This window comes from Pristiophorus japonicus, chromosome 5 (assembly GCF_044704955.1).
Source record: "Pristiophorus japonicus isolate sPriJap1 chromosome 5, sPriJap1.hap1, whole genome shotgun sequence".
NCBI lineage: Eukaryota > Metazoa > Chordata > Chondrichthyes > Pristiophoridae > Pristiophorus > Pristiophorus japonicus.
Window position 1 is genome coordinate 195,811,750 of NC_091981.1, and position 24,149 is coordinate 195,835,898.

Consider the following 24,149-nt stretch of genomic DNA (forward strand, 5'->3'; position numbering starts at 1 on the left):
GTAGTGTTTTAAGGTCACTGCACTGTACAGCACACAGAATCCCATGTCCCTAATGGTGCCAGGATGGATCCCCAAACTAAGTCAGAGTGTAATGTCAAATTAACTTGCAATCTATACCGAGTATCTTATCAGTGATAGGTGCAAACGATGAAATCTTTGTCATCAAAAAGCAACAAGGACACACACATTTACAGCAAGGCTCTTTTAATGTACTTTTCTCCCTTATTTTTTAACCAAACTACAGTACATACTTAAAATAAGGCATGACACAGTTTGGAAATTTAAAAATTTATAAACTATCCTAAATTCCTGAACAGAAAACACAATGTTTAAGAGTGTGGTTTTTAACTAGGAATACAATGGATTACATCCCCATCAGTCCAAAGGCAAATACAGGTACTTGTGAGATTTCACAATGTAAATATCCTGGAGTCCCTAAGCATGCAAAAAATAACAATCCTGCTCTACCTCATTGGACTAGTTTGTAGCAGTGACTGTCTCCCGGTCAATGCAGCAACTTCTTAATAGCAGAAACAATGTTTACTGGCACCACACAAAGTTTTACCATAAAAGGCTAGAAATGGACAAGATAATGAACATTTATAAAATATAAGAATAAAAAATATATACAGTGAAAAAAGGTTAGGAACAGAACTCGTAAGCAATACAAATGAAAGATTTAAAGTATTTGCTGTGTACACTTCAGTATTTTTTCGGTTACTCTGGGCACCGTGGGTGAAGAGAGAACTCTGGTAGCTCCCATCATGCTCTCTGATCGTAATTTCTTTTTCCACATACACACAAGAGTGTAGGACCAAACACACATCTGTGTGACCGTTTTATTTTTTATCTTGTCTGTCAAGTAGCTCTACAAAAACAAGCTTATTTTATTTTACAACAAAACAATAATTGAAAAAATAAGAAATATGCAACCAGCTTAAATGGTAAATAAAAAAAAAAATCAAGTTGTTAACCACAGCATGCCAAATCATTCTTTGCACAAACTCTGGCAATGATGATTTACCTGTTTTCATTGTAAAATACAGTAACTTCATAAGCTTCTTCAGCAACAAAAACATATACTCTATACTTGTATGATCTACATAAAACGTATTTACAATGGGTATTTGGCATAAATGTAATCATCTATACTATCAGCTTTTTGTTCTGAAGTGTAAATGCATTCCGATTAGTATTCACATACTTGGGAAAATTCTTGTCAAAACTGGTGGTAATCCATAGTATCATATATTTAGGTTTCTTTTGAATCTTATTCATTCATTTTCTTTGTGTGTGTGTTTTCCATTTTGGTTCATTTGTGCTGATCTTTCCTGAATCGGCAAAAATACATCAGAGGAAAACCTTCCCACAATTATCTTAGATGAACCATTCCTTTTTACTCTCATCAATGGTTTCTGTGAAGTTGGGATCATTGTTCATTATAGCTGCATCGGCATTCTCAGCAGACTCAGCCCCCTTAGCCTCATTGGTGTGGTAGGTTCCTTTGTGGCGGAACATGTAACGGATCAAGAAGACTAATGTGCAAAGGATGGTGAAGATTACGACGGCAATAACACCTAACAGAGAGAAAAAAGAACGTAATTAGTCAAGAGATTAAACAGTGAGATCAAGGCAACAGAGTGACTAGCCCTAAGAAATTGTTTTTAATGGTAAAATTACTCTTTCCCCATTATTTCCTGAACAGATCGACTCCTTAAAGAGGGATAGCTCCATAGGCATTGGTTGTCTTCCAGTACCTTGTCCAAGTGGCCATTTTTTTATGTGTGCTTCCAGACAGCAAGTGGCATCAGGTTGCTCACTGAGTCACGATGGGGTGAGGGGTTGCTTTAAATCACTAGCCACATGTGGCTAACTAGAAATTCAGCAGCAGCTAATTGCATTTTTGATTAGTAAATAAAAAATAAGTGATCTCAATGCTCATCACACAGCATATACAACCTTTATGTGCATTTGTTGGTAAAATGGTAAGACGAAAAGCAGAGCTGCAAGTTTTTTTGCATCGTTATGTGTGCTTTACTTCCTTGGTTACTGCTCATCTCCTAAAATAGTGTGTAACATGGGTGAAAACACAGGACTTCAACACGATGGAGATGTTGTATGGAGAGGGACCAGTCATCATGGTAAGCTTGACCAATCTGAATAACTGCTGCAGGCCAGCAGAAGAAAGCAAGCCCAACCAATAGCAAGCAGCTCCAACAGGGCACATCATGGTGAAGGGCAAGTGGCATCCATATTCTGGCTGGAGTGCAGAGGTGGGTCGGCTGCGTCTCGTGTGAGTCAACATTCCAAGCAATAACTCTGATGAAGTCAAAGTACTGCTTACAACTGTTGGACAAAAACCTAGAGGCTGCACGAAGATTTGCTGTGTCTGATAAATTAATGACAGAATTCCAAACTTCGGTGCAAGAGAAAATCTGCAAAATTTTCCACTGAATGATGGTAGATGTTTGTTAAGTAAATATACACACGAAGCACATTTACAATCCAGATCAATAGCTATTTGTGACTGGACCTGTTAACTTAGACAGTGACGTATCAAGGGGAAGTCATTCACTGCAATTATTATTTTTTTCAGTGAAATCCCTTTTTTTTAAAAAAAAGGTTTTTTTTTGCATTCACTAATTGATTAAAAATGTGTCTAATATACAAAAAAAGAATACTCTACACATGCTGCGGCAGCTTGGCAATAAAACATATTTGCATACTAATACCCAATACCACAGTGTGGTAAAATACAGGTGCAGATCTACAATTCTCTCTCTGTCAAATTATCAATCTCAGCCAGACCATTAAGGTGCTTTACTTTAGGAAAGAAGGAAAAATAAAGAATGAGTGATTCTGCTGCTGCTCTCAGCTAATTTTTCGCAATTGCAGAGTTCTGAAAGCAAATTGCTCAAGTGCTCGGATAGTGCAGAGTGAAACCAAAAAATGACGAATAAAAAACAAAGCTTAAAAACTATTTTTTGGAATTGAAATGGATACTTTTCAAAAACTGCTTTTTGCACAATTTTTCTTAAAGCAACCAGTTTTTTCTGCTAAATTATCAGCAGAAAGTTGAGCATCCAAGGATTTATTGTCCTTGCTGCACTTTCTGCTTCAGGCTGGTGGTGGTGCTCTTTCAATGCTGAAGTGATTTAACTGGCAGAAAAATTTGCATATGAGCTTGTAACAATTGTGTTTACTGGTGCAGTGCAGTGATATCAGGCTCCTGTTCCACTGATAAATGAAGTGAAGCAGGAATATGATTTTATTTTCTAATTCAAATTTCAATAACATTGTACTCAATCTTTATTAGTAAATGAAAAACATTTTAACAATAAAATGGTGTGATTAACATAGGCAATAGTCAAATAGATTACAGGCACACTAGAAATGTTACAACTTTGTAATAAAAATATTTTACAGGGTTTTAGAGGTAGTTTTCTGTGTTGTAAATTGGCTTTTAAAGCTTTACTGTGTCTATTAAATGTCCTGGTCTGTGATTGTTACATGATAACATGTTGTCTGAACAGCATTGTGTAACACATACATGTTAACCTGGTCATTGTGGGAATTACCTTCAATCTGTTTGAAGTACATAATAACATAAATGATTTTGATTTACAAGATTTTACATTTCAGATTCCTACTCAAGTTTGAAACTTAATTGCAAATGATTTATTAGCCCCTATTTTAAACTCCATTATTCCCTCCCCCTAAATAAATGTTTCATAGCAGAAAATCCACTAAGCTATAGTCCTCAAAGGAAACCGCAAAGTTATTGGAAAGCATACTGTATGTAAATTCTGTACTGTACAGAATTTCAGAAATTGATGAAAATAGAAGGAAAAGGAGTTCCTCCAATACCAACGTTTTGAATCTCTGGGAGTCACAAGACAACCAAGCACAAACTGCAGAGCACTGTATCGGCAGTCAAGTGAAGATAATGTTAAATATTTGGTTTAGTTGCACTCCAAATACAATACTTTATGGGTGAAGTGGTGCAAGATGAGAAAAAGCCTGCACCTGCCCTCATGGCACCAACCATATCTCTCAGCCCTGGCGCACCTAGCTGACAATGACCATTAGAAATTGCCTCCACAGGCTCCAGGTCAGCACACAGCCAGTTGCAGATCTGTGCTGTGTGCTGCAAATTGTCCTGCATCAACCAGCAACGTACAGGGTACTGCCAGTGACAGTCAAGACCATTTCCTCCTCAACATTTTTCTACCATCAGCTGTCAGGCAGGCTGCCCTCTGGGAAGGGTGCCCCAGGGTGCCAAAAAGGGGAATTTTCCTCACACCCATTTCATTAGCTATCAAACAACAGGTGTTGTGCCACTCCATCATTTGCCCACAGACTCAGTTTCCTGTCTGTGTTTATCTTGCCAGCCACTTGTGCCCCACGTAGCCTTTGTAAAAACTCAAATAGGGAACAGAATTAGTTACAACCTTATGAAAGGCTACATTTTTAACTGCCCCCTATGCAGCCATTTATCTTTAAACGTCTACATCTTTTACTAAAATGTCTGATTATCATTTAGTCTTCAGTCCTGAAACATCACAACTTGTCCTTTATCTATTCAGTTGGAAAAATAGCCTGTTGTGTATTTTCAGCATTTTCTGTTTCGATCACTTAGATGTCTGTCACTAAAAACATGTGAGGACTGCTTGCATGACAAGATGGCACATTACACAAGGGTACGGATCCAAATTGGAAGGGGGCTTGGAAATCACAACCCCTTGACTCACCTGGGTTCGCCACCTGGACATGCTGGCAAAATTAAAGAATGGAGGGAATTGGAAAAGGAATGCAGAAGCTACATTCATCCTGGAAGATGCACTTACCTTGAGGTGATATCAAAGACTGCACTGGTGAGGAAGAGCAGAAACATGATTCCATGAATGACCCCTTTATATAATCTGAATGGCAGCTATGTCTGGCTCCTGTTCTTCAGTGGGAAAGTAGATGAAAGTACTGGCTCTGCTGGCCAATGCCTGGTTCCATTCCTATCTGTCCAGTCGTAGCCAGAAAATCTTCTGCAATGGCTTCTTTTCATGCTCCTGCACCACCCCCTCTGGAGTCCCCCAAAGATCTATCCTTGGCCCCCTCTTATTTCTCATCTACATGCTGCCCTTCAGCAACATCATCCGAAAACACAATGCCAGGTTTCACACGTACGCTGACGACACCCAGCTCTACCTCACCACTAGCTCTCTCGACCCACCCATGGCCTCTGATGTCATGTTGCTTATCCGACATCCAGTATTGGATGAGCAGAAATTTCCTCCAACTAAATATTGGGATGATCAAAGCCATTGTCTTCAGTCCCGGCCACCAATTCCAGCTCTCTCCATGGCCACTGTCTGAGGCTGAACCAAACTGTTCACAGACTCAGCGTCATATTTGATACTGAGTTGAAATTCTGACCCCATAGCCTACCCATCACTAAGATCATCCACTGCCATCTCTGTAACACTGCCCATCTCCGCCCCTACCTTCGCTCAACTACTGCTGAATGCCTCATCCATGCCTTGGTGTCTTCTAAACTCATATATTCCAGTGTTCTCCTTGCTGGCCTCCCACCTTGTACCCTCTGTAGACTTGAGGGGGCCGAAATTCAGCTCCCCAAAAAGACCTCTTACCACCAGAAAGCGGCGGCCAGCGAAATTCACCTCGGGGATTTTTCTGGCGGCCCCCACTGACGCCCCACAGCTGTCGACCGTCTTAAGTGCGTTATCAAAGGGTGCACCGCCGATCTCCCGCATCTCCATTGTATCTCCCGCAAAATTTAGCTCCAAAAATCTTTAATCCACCGTGCGGTGTCCCCGGCAGCTTTTTCTGTTGGTGCACCTTGCTTTCAATCTGTGGGCCATGGCAGCATGGCAGCCCTTCAAGGGGAGGGTGCACTGCTGCTGTGGGTACCAGACCGCTGGCCTGGCCAAAACGCTCCCTGGTGGCCCAGTAGACCAAGGTTTCAAAATGCCGAAGGCTCTCCCCTTTAAGTGAAGGGGAGAGCGTGGTGACGCACACGCGTCATGATGTCATCTCCACTCCACTGCTGACTGACAGCGGCGGAGACTCGGCCCCGCCTCCACTTCCGCCCCTCTAGAGTATTTACCGCCCCACCTCCACCCCCATTATGACCGACTTCTGGTCCACTTTAAAAAAAAAATGACAAAGAGCTGAATTTACCAAAAGAGGCGACTTCATCCAAAGCAGTGGAAAAAACACTACAGGAGTGAAAGTTGTGACACGTTTCAGGCGGAGGAAAATCTCGGCCCCGAGATATCCAAAACTCTGCTGTCCGTATCCCAACTCGTAATAAATCCCATTCACCCATCACCTCATTGATCGGTGACCTACATTGGTTCCCTGCCGAGCAATGCCTCGATTTTAAGAATTCCTAGTACTGTTTGAGCTTCTAATGCTAATGAATAGGAAAATCTTGTATTATGCTGATATTTATGATTCAATGTGAAAACCATTAAATCATTTCAATGATTTCACTGTACATTATAAATAGTTATAAAGTGGTAAGGAAGATCCTGTCCTCTTTCCCAATTGAATGTCATATTTATGCATACCAATTCTTGAAACTTACTCACCTCCATGAAATTCTGATAACAAAGTTGGGATCCAACTAAAGAGAACACTAAGATCGCAGATGATCATGAATGATGTAGGTTCTTCTCGGCAATTGTTATCTAACACGAAGATTATTTTTATGCTGTTCAGTCTAACCCATAAAAGGGAAGCCCTTATTTCCAGCAATTTGTTTCATACTGTGTGATTTTCGGAGTTCATACTCTAAAACTTACCACCAATAATTGCCGAATTTCGATTCACTCCATCTGTGATGGCGCTCTCTTCATTGTATGGAAACTCGGCACTAGCTGAAAATGAAAAGAAACTCAATGTCAGAAATTTAATAACTCATCTTTGGTTAATTAGATTGGATTTCAGTAAGAGCAAGTTAAAAAGGGATGGTAACTCCCAGAAGCTGAAGAGCTTACGCAGGAAGCTTCTGAATTTAAAAAACAAGAGGTTACATAACCCTCTCAGACATCGACAGCATCTCCGTAAAGATATTGAGCTAGAACCTCCACTTTTGTGCTTATTGCCCAAAAATGGGCGTTATTTCCGGCGTGGGCATTAAAAAAGGGTTTTCAGATCGTCGGCTTTTCGCCCATTCTCAAAGCACCTAGTTTACATTTTTGAAAATGGCCGTTACCGTGAGTGATATCAAACGAGTGGTAGCGTTAAATTTTTTTGACTTTCTGCCGTAAAGTGTGGCCATCCTTAGCGACGGCATGGCAACGCTCGATTCCCACGATTCTGGAGGTCAAGGGTCACCATGACATGCGCAGGAGACAGCGAGAGAGGGAGCTCAGAGGGACTGAAGGCATGGCTGGGTGTGGCTGCTTTGGGAGGAAGGAGGGAAACTTTAGAGCTTCGCAGCAAGTAAGCAAACAAAAATTAGCTGTTACCAGCCACATATTTGATTGAATTTGCCCTATAATGAAGAGAGAGGAGGAGGCATCACAGCATGCTGTGGAGACTGACGCTGGAGAGTGAGGTGGGAGAGGAGCACATTGGAGGCCGTAAAAGAGCCAGCAGGTTTCCGGACTCGGCAAATGCCTCCCTCATGCAGGAGGTCGAGTTATGCTGGGGTGATTGGTCACAGGGAGGGCGTGGGAAGTCCGCCCCAAAGACCTACCAGAGGACATGGGTCGAGATAGCAGAGATGGTCTCGTCGGCGATCAACGAGGTGCGTGAGGGCAACCAATGCCACAAACGATGGAACGACCTTGTGGGATCCGCAAGAGTAAGTATTACATTGATTTACATGTACTTACGTATTTATATAAATTGATTTGTAACAGTCATGAGTGATTATCAGCAGATGTGAGGTCTTGCACTTTTACCGGGAATGTTTTACTCAAAGCCTGTGATCACGGTGTACGTCTTTAGGTAAAGAATGATAATAATCATGATTACATCTGTCGGTTATGTGTTGCATTAGTCTCTGTGACAGTACCTAGCAATGATATCATGCAATGATCTCCTGCCATGTCGTCCTGTCACCTTTTACAGAAGAAGCTATCGACGATGAGGTCCGTGCAGAGGCGAATGGGTGGGGGCCACCAGTCCCCAGCAACATCACTGAGATGGAGGAGCGAGTGCTCACACTCGTGGGAAAGCATCCCCGGACAGCCACGGATGCATCTGCAGACCCTGGAGTGATGCCACATGAGTAAAGCTTACACCATTGCGGCATGTAAAGTCTATAGATGCCACACCCACTCATATCTGAACAATCATATATGATCGATGATTTCTAAAAGTGTCATAGAAATAATGCTGGCCTAATGAAAATCATTGCAATGCAAATGTGTTGATGGTCATGAAATGTGATGTCCTTGATGATTTTGATAGCGGTGGTGCTTTTGTCATGCATATGCTATGTGTAGCGCTGGATTCACCTCGTCACCCTAGCACCCCATCTCCTCTAATAACCTCATTTGTGTTTTGCAGCTCAGCCAGCAGCACGGCCCAGGCAAGACCATAGAGGCCAGAAGGTGGGGGCGCGGGGCAGGAATCGGCAGACAATGCTTCTATATCTGGTGTTGAGGAGCTCCGATTCTCGCCCGTCAATCCGCTGGATCTGTTCTTGACGGATGAGAGCGCGGACTTCGAAGAACCTGCATCGCTATGGTCCAGAAGCCATTCCACCCCAAGGCCATCTAATGGTCTTCCGATCATTCCCGCCTCCACTCTGGAGGTACCGGCCCCAAGCACCTCTCCACAAGGCACCCCATTTGTCCCCAGGATGGTGCCGACCCCGCGGAGGCCTCGTGGACGTGGCAGGTCTGTTCCACGAGCGCGACATGACAGCGGAGAGATGGTACAGTTGTCCAGGAGGACTGTAGACATTGGTGACCAGCTCATCGAAGCATTGGGGGACATATCCCGACAGCTGGCCACCATGACCAAGTACATTCCACGTATAGCGGAGTCGTGGATGCGATAGCCAGGAACGCTGCTGCCACAGGGCTCCCAGTGATCCCCAAGCGCGGCACTCCACCCCTAGGTTCCGCACTACCACTGCGAATGACAGATGAGAGCAAGGACCAAGATACTGCTTCTGCATCAGAGAATGTTGCCCCCTCGGCACCCCACGCTCCCGTATCCATGCTACCACTGCATCTGCCTTCATCCCCCCCCCCCAATGAGGCATTGCCTGAGGAGCTCCTCTGCCAGGCACCATGGACTGAGAAGAGAAAGGGGTAGAGGTGGGGAGAAGGAGAGGGGGAAAGGAAAGTGAGATGCATGTGCGCAGGTGATGGCTGTGTTATATCTCCATCTGCGGTGTATGCAATTTGTTGCAATGTATGAGGGCTAGGGACCACGCTCCTGCTTTGCCTTTGTATTCTGTGTTGCTGGACATGTTGAACATGTGATTTATGTCAATGGTGGAAAAAGTGGGGTGTGGGTGGGGGTTGGGTGTTATTGGTTGTGATACTTATTATTTCAGACCAATGGTATTAAACTTTTGTTATTGAACATTACCTTGTTGCGCATTGTCTCAGATAGCTGAACCATTACACACTGGTGATTCCTTACCATGAAAGGGTTAAATACAACTTTACATCAATCAATGTAAACTTTAACTGGCACCAAGGTGATGGGCACCATTGATGTCTGAGCTGCAGACACACAGCAGTGTGTCAGCGTTGTCACTCACATCAGCGCTCTTTCAGGCAAATCGTTCAGATATCAGCTCCTCACAAGAGTGGGATTTAACAAATGCCAGCCATACCTCTGGCGTTCATTCCGGTTAGTTCCACTTTTTGTGGGCGTTTTTTTGAGGGAGCGATATTCTGGCGATATGTGTGCGAGGTGGTAAAACTGATGGGCGATCTCCATGGCTACTAGTTTGGGTAGATATGCTCTTTACGACAAAAAACAGTGGGCGGTCGTTCATATTGAATCTCGGCATTAATTCTGTCCGGAAAGTAACACTGGGCGATATTATGGGCGTTGGTTTTGCCCATTCTGCTGATTCTGCCCCTAAAAAGTGGACGGACGGTAATATTTTTGCCCGGCTTTAAGCACACGGGAAAAGTAACACTCAGCGATAAGTCTCCTAAAAATGCCCGTCAGTTTCCATTTTGTGCCAAAATGGGCGATATATGGGCGTTATACGTCATTTCAGCGGTAAAATGGGCGTTAAGTGGGCGTTAAGCATGCGAAAAAAGTGGAGGCTCTAGCCCATTAACAATAGGAAGTTGGGTTGATGCCAAGCAATGTTTTTATTAACATTAGTATTAAATTTGTGAACAAATTCTGGCAGGATTGTTCTGTAGATATCATTAAAAAAACTAGAGTTCCTAAAGGATGTACATTATATTTAACACCATAAGGATATTTTTACAAACATTTTTCTTTTTGCAAAGCATAATAATATGCTGATCAGCATGGCTCATTTGATATCACTTTTGTTTCTGAATCAAAAGCTTGTTGGTTCAAGCCGCCGCCAGATTATTTTTGGGCAAATAATACAGGCTGACATAAGGAAATGGCAGAGAAATTAAACAAATACCTTGTGTTCACGGAAGGCGACGCAAAAAACCTCCCGGAAATAGTGGAGAACCGCGAGAATGAGGAACTGAAAGAAATTAGTATTAGTAAAAAAAAAAAGAGTACTGGAGAAATTAATGGGACTGAAAGCCGATAAATCCCCTGGACCTGATGGCCTACATCCCAGGGTTTTGAAAGAGGTGGTTATAGAAGTGGCGGATGCATTGGTTATCATCTTCCAAAATTCCATAGATTTTAGAAAGGTTCCCGCAGATTGAAAGCTCATATGTAACCCTGATATTTAAGAATGGAGGGAAAGAGAAAACGGGGAACTACAGACAAGTTAGCTTGACATCAGGAGTAATAAAAATGCTAGAATCTATTATTAAGGATGTGGTAACAGGGCACTTAGAAAATAATAATAGGATTGGGCAGAGTCAACACCAATTTATGAAAGGGAAATCATGTTTGACGAGTTTTGTGAGGTTGTAAACATAGAAACATAGAAAATAGGTGCAGGAGTAGGCCATTCAGCCCTTCAAGCCTGCACCACCATTCAATAAGATCATGGCTGATCTAGCAGAATAGATAAGGGGGTAAAAGTGGATGTAGTATATTTGGATTTTCAGAAGGCAGTCGATAAAGTGCCACACAAGAGGTTATTAAACAAAATTGGGGTTCATAGGAGTAGGGTAATATACCAGCATGGATAAAGGTTTGGTTAACAGACAGAAAACAGACAGTAGGAATAAACAGTTCATTTTTGGGTTGGCAGACTGTAACCAGTGGGGTACTTCAGGATCAGTGCTTGGGCCTCAGTTATTCACAATCTATATCAATGATTTGGATGAGGGGACCAAATGCAATATATTCAAGTTTGCTGATGATACAAAGCTAGGTGGGAATGTAAGTTGTGAGGAGGATACAAAGAGGCTGCAAGGGGACATAAATAGGTTAAGCGAGTGGGCAAGAACATGGCAAATGGAATATAAAGTGGAGAATTGTGAAGATATCCTCTTTAGTAGGAAAAATAGAAAATCACAGTATTTTTTTTTTAAATGGTGAGAGATTGGGAAATGTTGGTGTTCAGAAGGACTTGGATGTTCTTGTACATGAAACTCTTTTGGAGTTTACCTGTAAAACATAAACATTAATCGGTGCCACCCGACCTGGGTGACACACCAGACATTTACAAGGCCCTCTTTTCTTTTCTTTTTTGTGGTTTTTTTTCTTCTTTTATTTTTGGTTTTTTTTTGGGCACTAAAATCAATTTTTTTTCCTCCAGTGCCCCCTATAAAAGGGGAGGGGGACACTAAAAGCACCGGCAATTAAAACAAATTAAACTTTAAAACGTAAAATCAAATTAAAATTTGGTTGCCGGGCGTGATGATGCACTCCAGTCCCTCCGGTGCCCACCTCTCGCGGAAGGCCGCGAGCGTACCGGTGGACACCGCGTGCTCCATCTCCAAGGACACCCTGGACCGGATGTAAGAGCGGAAGAGAGGCAGGCAGTCAGGTTGAACGACCCCCTCGACCGCCCGCTGCCTGGACCGGCTGATGGCATCCTTGGCCGTGCCCAGGAGCAGTCCTACAAGGAGGCCCTCGGACTTCTTGTACATGAATCACTGAAAGTTAACATGCAGCAAGCAATTAAGAAAGAAAATGATATGTTAGCCTTTATTTGATTTGAGCATAAGAGTAAAGATATCTTACTGCAATTATATAGAGCCCTAGTGAGACCACACCTGGAGTATTGTGTACAGTTTTGGTCTCCTACCTAAGGAAGGATATACTTGCCAAAGAGGGAATGCAACAAAGGTTCACCAGACAATTCCTGGGACGGGGGGATTGTCCTATGAGGAGAGATTGAGTGGACTAGGTCTATATTCTCCAGAGTTTAGAAGAACAAAAGGTGATCTCATCGAAACATACAACATTCTTACAGGGCTTGGCAGGGTAGATTCAGGGAGGATGATTCCCCTGGCTGGGAGGTCGAACCGGGGGTCACAGTCTCAGAATAAGGGATCATCTATGTTGGATTGCGATGAGGAGAAATTTCTTCACTCAGAGGGTGGTGAATCTTTGGAATTCTCTACCACAGAGGGTTGTGGATGCTCGGTCGTTGAGTATATGCAAGACAGAGATTGATAGATTTTTGAAAAGTAAGGGAATCAAGGGATATGAGGATAGTGCAGTAAAGTGGAGTGGGGGTAGAATATCAGCCATGATCTTATTACATACATGAGCAGGCTCGTAGGTCGGAGTGGCCTACTCCTGCTCCTAATTCTTATGTCCTTATATGTGGCCATGCAATACTTGACCTGGTAGTCCTTGGCACTGACACTGGTTTAAATTCTATTAGAAGCTATGATTTTCCCAAATGGGCAAAATTGTGATAGTTATAGTGACATGAAATATTTTGAATCACACAATTATCAAATCAAGCAGAAATCAATCAGGCAGAAATATAAAATAATTATTTTGCTTCAGTATTTACCAGGGAGATAGATAAAGTGGACATGACATCGGAAGATGAGATTAAAAATGATTTAAAATAAAGAGGAGAAATATTAAATAAACTAATCAAACTCAAAGAGGATAAGCCCTCTAGTCTGGATGGATTACATCCACACATTATAATAGAATCTAGAGAAAAGATAGTAGAGGCACTATTACACATATTTAATAATTCATTAGGTGAAGTGCCAGAGGACTGGCAGATAGCTAACTTTCTATACCGATATTTAAGAAGGGTGCTAGAAAAGGGAACTATAAACCAGTCAGCTTAATACCGGTGGTATTTTCTCATATGGAGAAAATAGCAAAAATCCAGAAACCAAAAATATGATAATGAATAGTCAGCATAGATTTCAAAAGGGAAAGTCTTGCTTCATCAACTTCATTGAATTCTTTGAAAAGGTATCAGAGAGAGCAGACGAAAATAATACAGTCGATGTAATTTATCTAGATTGCCAAAAGGCCTTGGAAAAGGTGCCACATAATAGACAAATGAATAAGGTCAGAGAGTGCGAAGTCAGGTGATAAGTAGCAGAATGTATAGCTGGCTGCAAGAGAGAAAGCAGAGAGTAGGGGTAAAGGGTAGGTATTCAGAGCGGCAGAAGGTGGAAAGTGGGATCCCACAAGAATCAGTGTGGGCCCACTGTTGATCACAATTTATATAAAGATTTAAACTTTGGAATCAAAAACACAATTTCTAAATTTGTGGATGACACCAAATTGGGGAGGTGGGGGGGGGGGAGGGAGGTGGTGGAGGGAATAGTGATTACTGAGGAGGACTATAACAAATTACAAGACATTAATAAACTTTCAAAATGGACATATAATTGGCAAATCAATTTCATACAGATGTAAGGTACTACTACATTTTGGTAAGAAAAATAAGGTGGTCACATATTACTTGGAAAATAAGAATCTAAATGGGGCACAGGAGTAGAGGGATCTCAGAGTACCAATACACAAATCATTAAAAGTAGCAACGCAGATTAATAAGGCCATAAATAAAGCAAACCAAGCAGTAGGGTTTATTTCTAAAAGGATACAATTGAAAAGTAGAGAAGTTATGCTAAACTTGTATCGCACCTTGGTTAGACCACATTTGGAGTACTGTGTACAGTTCTGGTCGCCATATTATAAAAAAGATGAAGAGGCATTGGAGAGGGTGCAAAAAAGATTTATGAGGACGATACCAAAAATGTGAGGTTATACCTATCAGGATAGGATGAACAGACTGGGGCTCTTTTCTCTTCAAAAGAAAAGGCTGAGGGATGACCTAATAGAGGTCTTTCAAATTATGAAATGTTTTGATAGAATAAACATTGAGAATGTCTTTCCACTTGTGGGGAAGAACAAAACTAGAGGCCATCTATATAAGATAGTCACCAAGAAATCAAATAGGGAATTCAGGAGAAACTTCTTTACCCAGAGAGTGGTGAGAATGTGAAACTCGCTACCACAGGGAGTGGTTGAAGTGAATAGTATAGATGCATTAACGGGAGGTTAGATAAGCATACGAGGGAGAAGGGAATAGAGGGCTATGCTGATAGAGTTAGATGAGGAAGGATGGGAGGAGGCTCAAGTGGAGCATAAACGCTGGCATGGACTGATTGGGCCGAAAGGGCTGTTTATTCTATGTAATTCAGAACTGTCAACAATTTTTAATAAATAATTCAAGTACAACAACAACTTGTATTTATATAGGACCTTTAATGTAGTAAAACATCCCAAGATGCTTTATAAGACAAAGAATTTGACACCGAGCCACACAAAGTGAAATTAGGGCAGATAACCAAAAGTTTGGTCAAAGAGGTAGGTTTTAAGGAGCGTCTTAAAGGAGTTGAGAGGTAGAGAGGCAGAGAGGTTTAGGCAGGGAATCCCAGAGCTGAGAGTCTAGGCAACAGAAAGCACGGCCACCAATGGTTGAGCGATTATAATCAGGGATGCTCAAGAGAGCAGAATTAGAGTAGCGCAGATATCTCGGGGGGGTTGTGGGACTGGAGGAAATTACAGAGATAGGGAAGAGTGAGGCCATGGAGGGATTTGAAAACAAGGATGAGAATTTTGAAATCGAAGCGTTGCTTAACTGGGAGCCAATGTAGGTCAGCGAGCACGGAGTTGATGGGTGAATGGGATTTGGTGCGAGTTTAGGACATGGGCAGCCGAGTTTTAGATGACCTCAGGTTTACGTAAGGTAGATTGTGAGTCAGGAGTGCATTGGAATAGTCAAGTCTAGAGCTAACAAAGGCATGGACGAGGGTTTCAGCAGCGGATGAGCTGAGGCAAGGGCAGAGACTGGTGATGTTATGGAGGTGCAAATAAACTCTTAGTTATGTCACGGATGTGTGGTCGGAATCTCATTTCAGACTCAAATATGACACCAAGGTTGAGAACAGTGTGGTTCAGCCTCAGACAGATGTTAGGGAGAGGGATGGAGTCAGTGGCTAGGGAATGGAGTTCGTGGCAGGGACTGAAAACAATAGCTTCGGTCTTCCCAATAATAAATTGGAAAAAAGTACTTCTATACGAAGTGCAAAAGTACACAGGGTTTGGTAGGACATGGCTGCATTCTTGTGGTGTTATTGGGTGGATGGTGAGAAATCTGAAATTAGATTGGGTAACTCTTGTGCACATACTAACGTTGGGATCAAAAACTGCATTATCAAATTTTCGGTTCGGATGCAAATGGGCGCGATATCTAAGCGCCCACGGCATGCGTCCAACACCAGAATCGGAATGCGCAAAACATTTTCAGGCTCAGCCTTCATTTAAATTTTACCAGCGAGCTACGGGCACCAAATGGCATTCTGCTGCAGCTTGCCCGTTTTGTGCCAAGGAAAATGGCCAGCATTTCGATGGAGCTGGCCAGCAGGTAGACCCAATTTTTGGAGGTGGGGGGGAAGGGGTTTTGAGGGAAGCGGAAGACATAACGGGCTGGCAGCAAGATTTTTGTGGGGCTAGGAGAAGCACAAATGCTCTTCCTGGCTTCACAGAATTCTTTAAAAACAACGTAACTTTTCGGAGTGGTCTCCGACAGTAAGTAAGGGTCTCCAAATGACTGGATAAAGCTCCACCCAGTTTTCCATGAAAATTGTGATTGATGTGCTGCAACAGGTATGGGGCCCTGATTTGCATATTTAAGCAGCCTCTTGCTTGTTTTGGGTGGGAGTGCTTGGCGGTCACTTAAAGGCCTGCGAGAAACTTGAATCAGGCAGGCAAATGGGTGTCCAAGTTCTCCACTAGATTTTACTCTGCTCGTGTTTCAGGCAAGAAAGAGGCAGTCGGCAGTTCGGAACATAAGACAGAAGTAGACCATTCAGCCCTCGAGCCTGTTCCGCCATTCAATTAGCTCATATTCTCAGAATAAGGGGCCGCTCATTTAAAACTGAGATTGAGGAGGAATTTCTTCTCTCAGAGGGTTGTAAATCTATGAAATTCTCTGCCCCAGAGAGCTGTGGAAGCTGGGTCATTGAATATATTTAAGGCAGAGATAGACTGATTTTTGAGCGAGAAGGGAGTAAAGGGTTCAGCCATGATCTTATTGAATGGTGGACCAGATTCAAGGGGCCAAATGGCCTACTCCTGCTCCTATTTCTTATGTTCTTATATTTGATCTGTATTCAGTTGATATTCCCCCTCTGTTACCTAACCACTTGGTCAGGGAAGGGATAGTTTTTAAGAGAGCCAGGCTTCCCATAGATGTCTGCACAGGGCAGCAATCACGTACTCTCTCCTGAAATACAGTAACATTTAAATTTTACCAATAGTGCATGCGAGTGGGAAACAGGCCATTACTCCTATAGGAATGGAATGACCTTCCATATCTACCTTTACAGGAAATAAATTATGGAAGCAAATAAATGAAAAGAATAATTTCACCTCACAAAAAAGGTTTTATTTCCTATCATGCCTCTGATGCTGCCATCATGCACCCATAATCTGGATTCATGAGGGAAAAACCCAAATAATTCATGAGTTTTACACAGCATTCATTCCATTAAAAAATTTCAACTCAGCAGTTATTGTGTAACTACTAAATTCATTGTAAGCACATTATATTTGGTAACTTAATTTGTGCTCAATTACGTGCATCAACACCAAAAAAGCCCACAGAACAAATCAAAATAATTTGAGCAATAATGAAAATTAACTCATAGACTAATTTATCTGATTGAGCTATTTGTTAAAATGACAGGTTAGTTGCATGCAAAATGAAACGAAATGAACCATTACAAGTAGTGGTAAGTCTGTCTACAAAACATTGCTATGCTAATGCAACACAAGCATATTAAAGCAACACGGAATCCACTGAACATGTGTAACCCTAGAACTGCATTCTGAATTCTTACTTAATTGTCAATTTTATATTTTTTGCTCTTGGGATGATGGTGACACTATCATGGCAGTACTTATTACCCACCCCACGTTGCCCTGAGGGCTTGGAGCCCTGGGACTGGAGTTACTTGAAGGCCAGACTGGCTAGGGATGGAGGTTCCCTTCCCGAAAGGACATTAGTAAACCAGTTAGGTTTTTACAAGAATCCATAAGCTTTAAAAAAATGTATTTTTCTCAGCCCTAGTCCACAAATTACAAGATCTATTGAATTGAATTCACAACTTGGAATGATGGGATTTGAATTCATCGGCCGAGATTTTGCTAACCTCGGTGGATCCATGGTGGACGATGTCGATGGCAGGTCCCGACCCTGCTGCTGGCTCCATCCCGCTCTGAGAAATGAATTTCCCTTCATTGGGCTTGTTAAGCCCAGCCAACATGTTTCACGGCCAATTAGAGGAAGCGGGTCTGATGACGTCATTTGATGACGTGTCATCAGCCTGTTTCCTTAAAGGGACCATGCGCAAATTTATTTTTGACAGTTATGCTGTCAAGTGTTCTGCAGCATTGAGCTGCAGGAAGGCTCTCTTCGCTTCCAATGGGCAGAAGAGACCGCCCCAGGAGACTAATGCAGCCTGGTTGCACATTGTACAGGAGGACACAAGCAGGGATGATGTCAGGAGGACCTGGCTTCAGTGGTGTAAACCTTTCAATTATCTCAGTAGATCACGAAATGGTGTTGCAAAGCCACACTCAACCTCATCCTGCTGTGCCACTCATCACATCCCCATCACTCTGCCTTCCCTACCCTACTCCTGCACATCCTTACTCACACCGACTTACCTTGCATCTCCACCCATCCCTCTATCTCTATCGACATTATCACATCCCCATCTCACTAGCCACCCCTCACACTCACCCTCATCCTAGTGCAAGCATGCCAACTAACACACAAGGGTAGATAACTTGGGTGTTTTTGGCAATGTGCATGTAAAGTTCTGTTAATGTGCTGCCAAACATTGAAACCTTTATTTTCAACACTTTGTGCTCTTGGACAGATGTGTGCACCTTTGGAAGTGGCTTAGTGAGATGCAGTGAATGGTGAGACATAACAGTATCCCCGCAATACTGATGAGTGTGAAAGGAATGGCTTTGGAATTGCAGGGATGCTTTATGATGTAAGTGTGTCAGGTGGTGCCAACCTGGCGCATTATGTGGCAGCCAGGATGTGCAGCATCAAACAAAGTAAATCTGGCCATGGTGAGGCCATCTCTGGCAGCAATGTGGTTGAGTGCTGATGCCCTGTGCAGTATCAGTTGATTGCGGCAAAGGTTGGTGGTGTTGTTGGTGCTGCTGGTTTGCGCAGTGCTGCTAGTGTTGGGGCTGATCGTGGTGGAATTCTGAGGACCAAGGCGAGATAGTATAAAAGGCATTGATGCTAATATAATAAAAAGCAGGTGAAATTGAGATGACAGAAGTGATCCGTCAATGGTGAGAGAGGTTGTTCCAGTGAGGTGACACTGGATAGAAAGATTGCTCCAAAGGCACACCTGCAATGTGCCTTCCAAATGCTGTAAGCAAGAGCTTCTGATCTTGGAAAGTAAATAGCTGAGAGATTGAAGCTTTATAGCACATTTCCAGCTGTCAGGTAAATTAATGAATTCATGTTGACACAAATCCCGACGTTCTTACCTGACGTGATCCCCGAGCAGTGGGAACCTCATTAAAAACCTGGAAAAATGGTAAGGTTAGCTCAAAATTGTTTCTAATACCCTCATAACAAATACCCTCATTACCTGCCCCGCTGCTGCGTGTCGGATCTGTTCAGCATTGACAAACCCGACACCTGGTAAAGTAGTGTAGAGGTGGGATGAAACCGGGGTCTCGACCCACTGTCAATCATTTCAAATTTAACAACTGACCCGCCACCGATCCCGTCCTGTGAACACCTCAAAATTCCGGCTTAAGTGTTTTTTTGGTTGTTCGTTTCACGACTCAGGGGCTCTGGGGGAAAAATGGTGGGACGGGAGCAGGCTAATTGAAATAAATGCCAGGTAGGGAGCAGGCTCTAAATGCTGGGAAGGGAATGGGTTTGTGTAGAAAAAACAGAAACATCATGCTTCTGGTTCCAGATTAATGCGCAGTACAGTTCTGCACAGCTTCTGGTCATTGGCAGCAGTCACTCTGAAAAATCAAAGGCTCTTTATCTGAATGCACAAAGTATTCATAACAAAATAGACAAATTAGTGGCAGAAATAGATATACATTTCTTTGATCTAATAGCCATTAAAGAGACGTGGTTGCAAGGTGGCCAAGGTTGGGAACTAAATATTCCAGGGTATTTGGCGTTTCGAAAAGACAGGCAGAATGGAAAAGGTGAGTGGTGGTGGTGGCGGGGGGGGGGGGGGGGGGGGTAGTCCAGATAATAAAAGATGACATAAGAACTCTAGTGAGAAAGGACCTTGGTTCGGAAGATCAGGAAGAAGAATCAGTATGGGTGGAAATAAGAAATAACAAGGGTTAGAAAACACAGGTGGGAGTAGTAGTTTACAGGTCCCCAAACAGTAGCTACATTGTTGGATAGAACATTAATCAACAATTAATAGGAGCTTGTAACAAAGGTAATACAATATTCATGGATGATTTTAATCTTCATATAGACTGGGAAAATCAAATTGGCAAAGGTAGTCTGGAGGGCAAGTACTTAGAATGCATTCGAGACAGTTTCCTAGAACAATACAGGTTATTTTAGATCTTGTATTGTGTAATGAGACAGGGTTAATTAATAATCTCATAGTAAATCTTGTCCTCTGGGGAAGAGTGATCACAATATGATAAAATTTCACATTGAGTCTGAGAGTCAAATACTTCAATAGGAAATGAGAGTCTTAAACTTAAAGCTAATTACATAGGTACTAGCAGAGTCCCGCAAAACATTCATGGGCAAATTAGTAAGTTTATTGCAACAGTACTTCTTTAAATACAGGATTTCTAGATATTCTTTCACCAAAGACTTTAACAGAATCAAAACTTCTCACTCTGAAAAAAGCTACACAAAGCTGTCCATGTGGAAAAACAGACCTAGGAATATAGATGCAAATTTTGTCCCCCCCCCCCGGCCCTCCAAGTTCCTGATCTACTCTCCCCCACACCATTTCCTGACCGACTCCCCTCCCTCTCTGCCATAGATGGGGCATTGTGTGTGGGTCACGGATTGGTAACAGATTTATTGGGTTATCAAGTGAATAGTGACAGTGTCGTGACTTCCAGATTTTGTCCAGTCTTAATATCTGGATCACGTTCTCGCTCTCAACCTCCATCCCACCTTTAGACCTGGATCACTTTTTTTCCACCATCCCCATTATGCTCTCCGTACTCTTTATCCCCCCCACCATGCTCCCTCCCTCATCCAATTCCCCCTCTCTCCCACCGATCCCTCCCTCTCTGTCCCTTCAATCCACCTTCTTCCTCCCCCTCCAATCTCTTCCCTCTGTACCTCCCCCTTTCTCTCCCTCTGATCTCCCCCCTCTCTCTGATAGTGGTCGCGGGTTTAGGAGGTGCTGCCGAAGAAGCCTTGGTGACTTGCTGCAGTGCATCTTGTAGAAGGTACACACTGCAGCCACGGGTTCATCAGTGCAAGAGGGAGTGAATGTTTAAGTTGGTGGATGTGATGCCAATCAAGCAGGCTGCTTTGTCCTGGATGGTGTTGAGCTCCTTGACTGTTCTTGGAGCTGCACTCATCCAGGCAAGTGGAGAGTATTCCATCACACTCCTGACTTGTGCCTTGTAGATGGTGCAAAGGCAGGAGGTGAGACACTCGCCGCAGAATACCCAGCCTCTGATTTGCACTTGTAGCCACAGTATTTATGTGACTGGTCCAGTTAAGTTTCTGGTCAATGGTAACACCCAGGATGTTGATTGTGGGGGATTCGGCAATGGTAATGCCATTGAATGTCAAGGGGCGGTGGTAAAGCTTGTTGGAGATAGCCATTGCCTGGCACTTGTGTGGTGCGATTGTTACTTGCCACTTATCAGCCCAAGCCTGAATGTCGTCCAGGTCTTGCTGCATGTGGGCATGGACTGCTTCATTATCTGAGGAGTTGTGAATGGCACTGAATACTGTACAGTCATCAGTGAACATCCCCACTGCTGACCTTATGATGGAGGGAAGGTCATTGTTGAAGCAGCTGAAGATGGTTGGGCCTAGGACATTGCCCTGAGGAACTCCTGCAATGATGTCCTGGGGCTGTGATGATTGACCTCCAACTACCACAACCATCTTCCTTTGTGTTAGCTATGACTCCAGCCAGTGGAGCGTTGGCCTCCTGATTCCCATTGACTTCAGTTTTACTCAGGCTCCTTGATGCTACACTCAGCCAAATGCTACCTTGATGTCAAGGGCAGTCGCTCTCACCTCACCTCTGGAATTCAGCTCTTTTGTCCATGTTTGAGCCAAGGCTGTAATGAGGTCTGGAGCCGAGTGGTCCTGGCGGAACCCAAACTGAGCATCGGTGAACAGGTTATTGATGAGTAAGTGTCGCTTCGTAGCACTGTTGATGACACCTTCCATTACTTTGCTGATGATTGAGAGTAGACTGATGGGGCGGTAATTGGCCAGATTGGATTTGTCCTGCTTTTTGTGGACAGGACATACCTGGGCAGTTTTCCACATTGTCGGATAGATGCTCGTATTATAGCTGTACTGGAACAGCTTGGCCAGAAGCACAACTAGTTCTAGAGCACAAGTATTCAGCACAACAGCCAGGATGTTGTTGGGGCCCATAACCTTTGCTGTATCCAGTGTGCTCAGCCGTTGCTTGAAATTACATGGAGTGAATCAAATTGGCTGAAGATTGGTTTCTGTGATGGTGGAGAGCTCAGGAGGATGCCGATATGAATCACCTACTCGGCAATTCTGGCTGAAGATGGTTGTAAACGCTTCAGCCTTGTCTTTTGCACTCATGTGCTGGGCTCCGCCATCATTGAGGATGGAGATATTCATGGAGCCTCCTCCTCCCGTTAGTTGTTTAATGGTCCATTCGTGACTGGATGTGGCAGGACTACAGAGCTTTAATCTGATCCGTTGGTTGTGGTATCGCTTAGCCTTGTCTATAGCATGCGACTTTTGCTTTATAGCATGCATGTAGTCCTGTGTTGCAGCTTCCCCAGGTTGGCATCTCATTTTTAGGTATGACTAGTGCTGTTCCTGGCATGCTCTTCTACACTCTTCATTGAACCAGGGTTGGTCCCTTGGCTTGATGGTAATGATTGGGTGAGGAATATGCCGGGCCACGAGGTTACAGATTGTGGTGGAATACAATTCTGCTGCTGCTGATGGCCCACAGCACCTCATAGATGCCCAGTTTTGAACTGCTAATCTGTCCTGAATTTATCCCTCTATCCCATTTAGCATGGTGGTAGTGCCACATAACACGATGCCTGGTGTCCTCAGTTTGAAGACGGGACTTCGTCTCCACAATGACTGTGCGGTGGTTGCTGCTACCAATACTGTCATGGACAGGTGCATCTGCGACAGGTAGATTGGTGAGGACGAGGTCAAGTAGGTTTTTCCCTTGCTACCCTCAGTGCTTCTTCCAAGTCATGTTCAACATGGAGGAGTACTGATTCATCAGCTGAGGGAGGGCGATAGGTGATAATCAGCAGGGGGTTTCCTTGCCCAAGCTTGACCTGAAGCCATGGGACTTCATGGTGTCTGGAGTCAATGTTGAGGACTCCCAAGGCCACTCTTTCCTGATTGTATACTACTGAGCCCCCACCCCTGCCGGTGGGACAGGACAAACCCAGGGATGGTGATGGAGGGGTCTGGGACATTGGCTGAAAGGTATGATTCTGTGAGTATGACTATGTCCAGTTGTTGTTTGACTAGCCTGGGGGACAGCTCTCCCAATTTTGACACAAGTCCCCAGATGTTGGTGAGAAGAAATTTGCAGGGTCGACTGGTCTGGATGTGCCGTTGTTGCGTCCATAGCCTATGGCGAGGTTGATACCGGGTGGTCCGTCCGGTTTTAAGCTTCTTATTGTTTTTCGTAGCTATTGTGTACAACTGAGTGACTTGTTAGGTTATTTCAGAGGGCAGTTAAGGGTCAACCACATTGCTGTGGGTCTGGAGTCACATAAAGGGCAGACCGGGTAAGGATGGCAGATTTCTTTCCCTAAAGGACATTCGTGAGCCAGATGGGCTTTTATGACAATTCGGTAGTTTCATGGTCACCATTACTGATACTAGATTTCTATTCCAGATTTATTTAACGGATTTATTCCAGATGTATTTAAATTCCCCAGCTGCCATGGAGGGATTTGAACTCTTGTCTCTGGATCATTTGTCCAGGTCTCTGGATTACTAATCTAGTGACGTTATCACTATGCTACTGTTCTCGTTAAAAGCATTATATAAGTACAAGTTGTTGTTTTTCCTCAAGTTTATGTCGAGCTTCGTTGGAACAGTGTAAGAGGCTGAGGACAGAGAGGTCAGAGTGGGAGTGGAGTGGGGAAATAAAGTGAAGCTCAGGGTCACGCTTGCTGACTCAACGGAAATATTTCGCAAAGTGATTACCCAATCTGCGTTTGATCTCCCCAACGTAGAGGAGACCGCATTTTGAGCAGCGAATACAGTATACTAAATTGCAAGTAAATCACTGTTTCACCTGGAAGGAGTGTTTGAGGCCCTGGACAGTGGGAAGAGAGGAGGTAAAAGT

The 24,149-nt window shown here is 43.4% G+C and overlaps 1 protein-coding gene across 5 annotated transcripts in view; it reads right to left on the reverse strand.

The window, feature by feature from the left end:
- Positions 1 to 204: 204 nt before the first annotated feature.
- Positions 205 to 24,149, reverse strand: part of LOC139264555 (contactin-associated protein-like 2) — a 2,534,539-nt gene continuing 2,510,594 nt past the window's right edge. For all 5 annotated transcript variants that reach the window (XM_070881196.1, XM_070881199.1, XM_070881197.1 and 2 more), the window contains 2 exons: positions 6,822 to 6,896; positions 205 to 1,577 (listed from right to left, as the gene is read on the reverse strand). In XM_070881196.1, the coding sequence (XP_070737297.1) occupies positions 1,378 to 1,577; positions 6,822 to 6,896 (275 nt within the window). In that variant the 3' untranslated portion in view covers positions 205 to 1,377. The remainder of the gene's footprint in view (positions 1,578 to 6,821; positions 6,897 to 24,149) is intronic.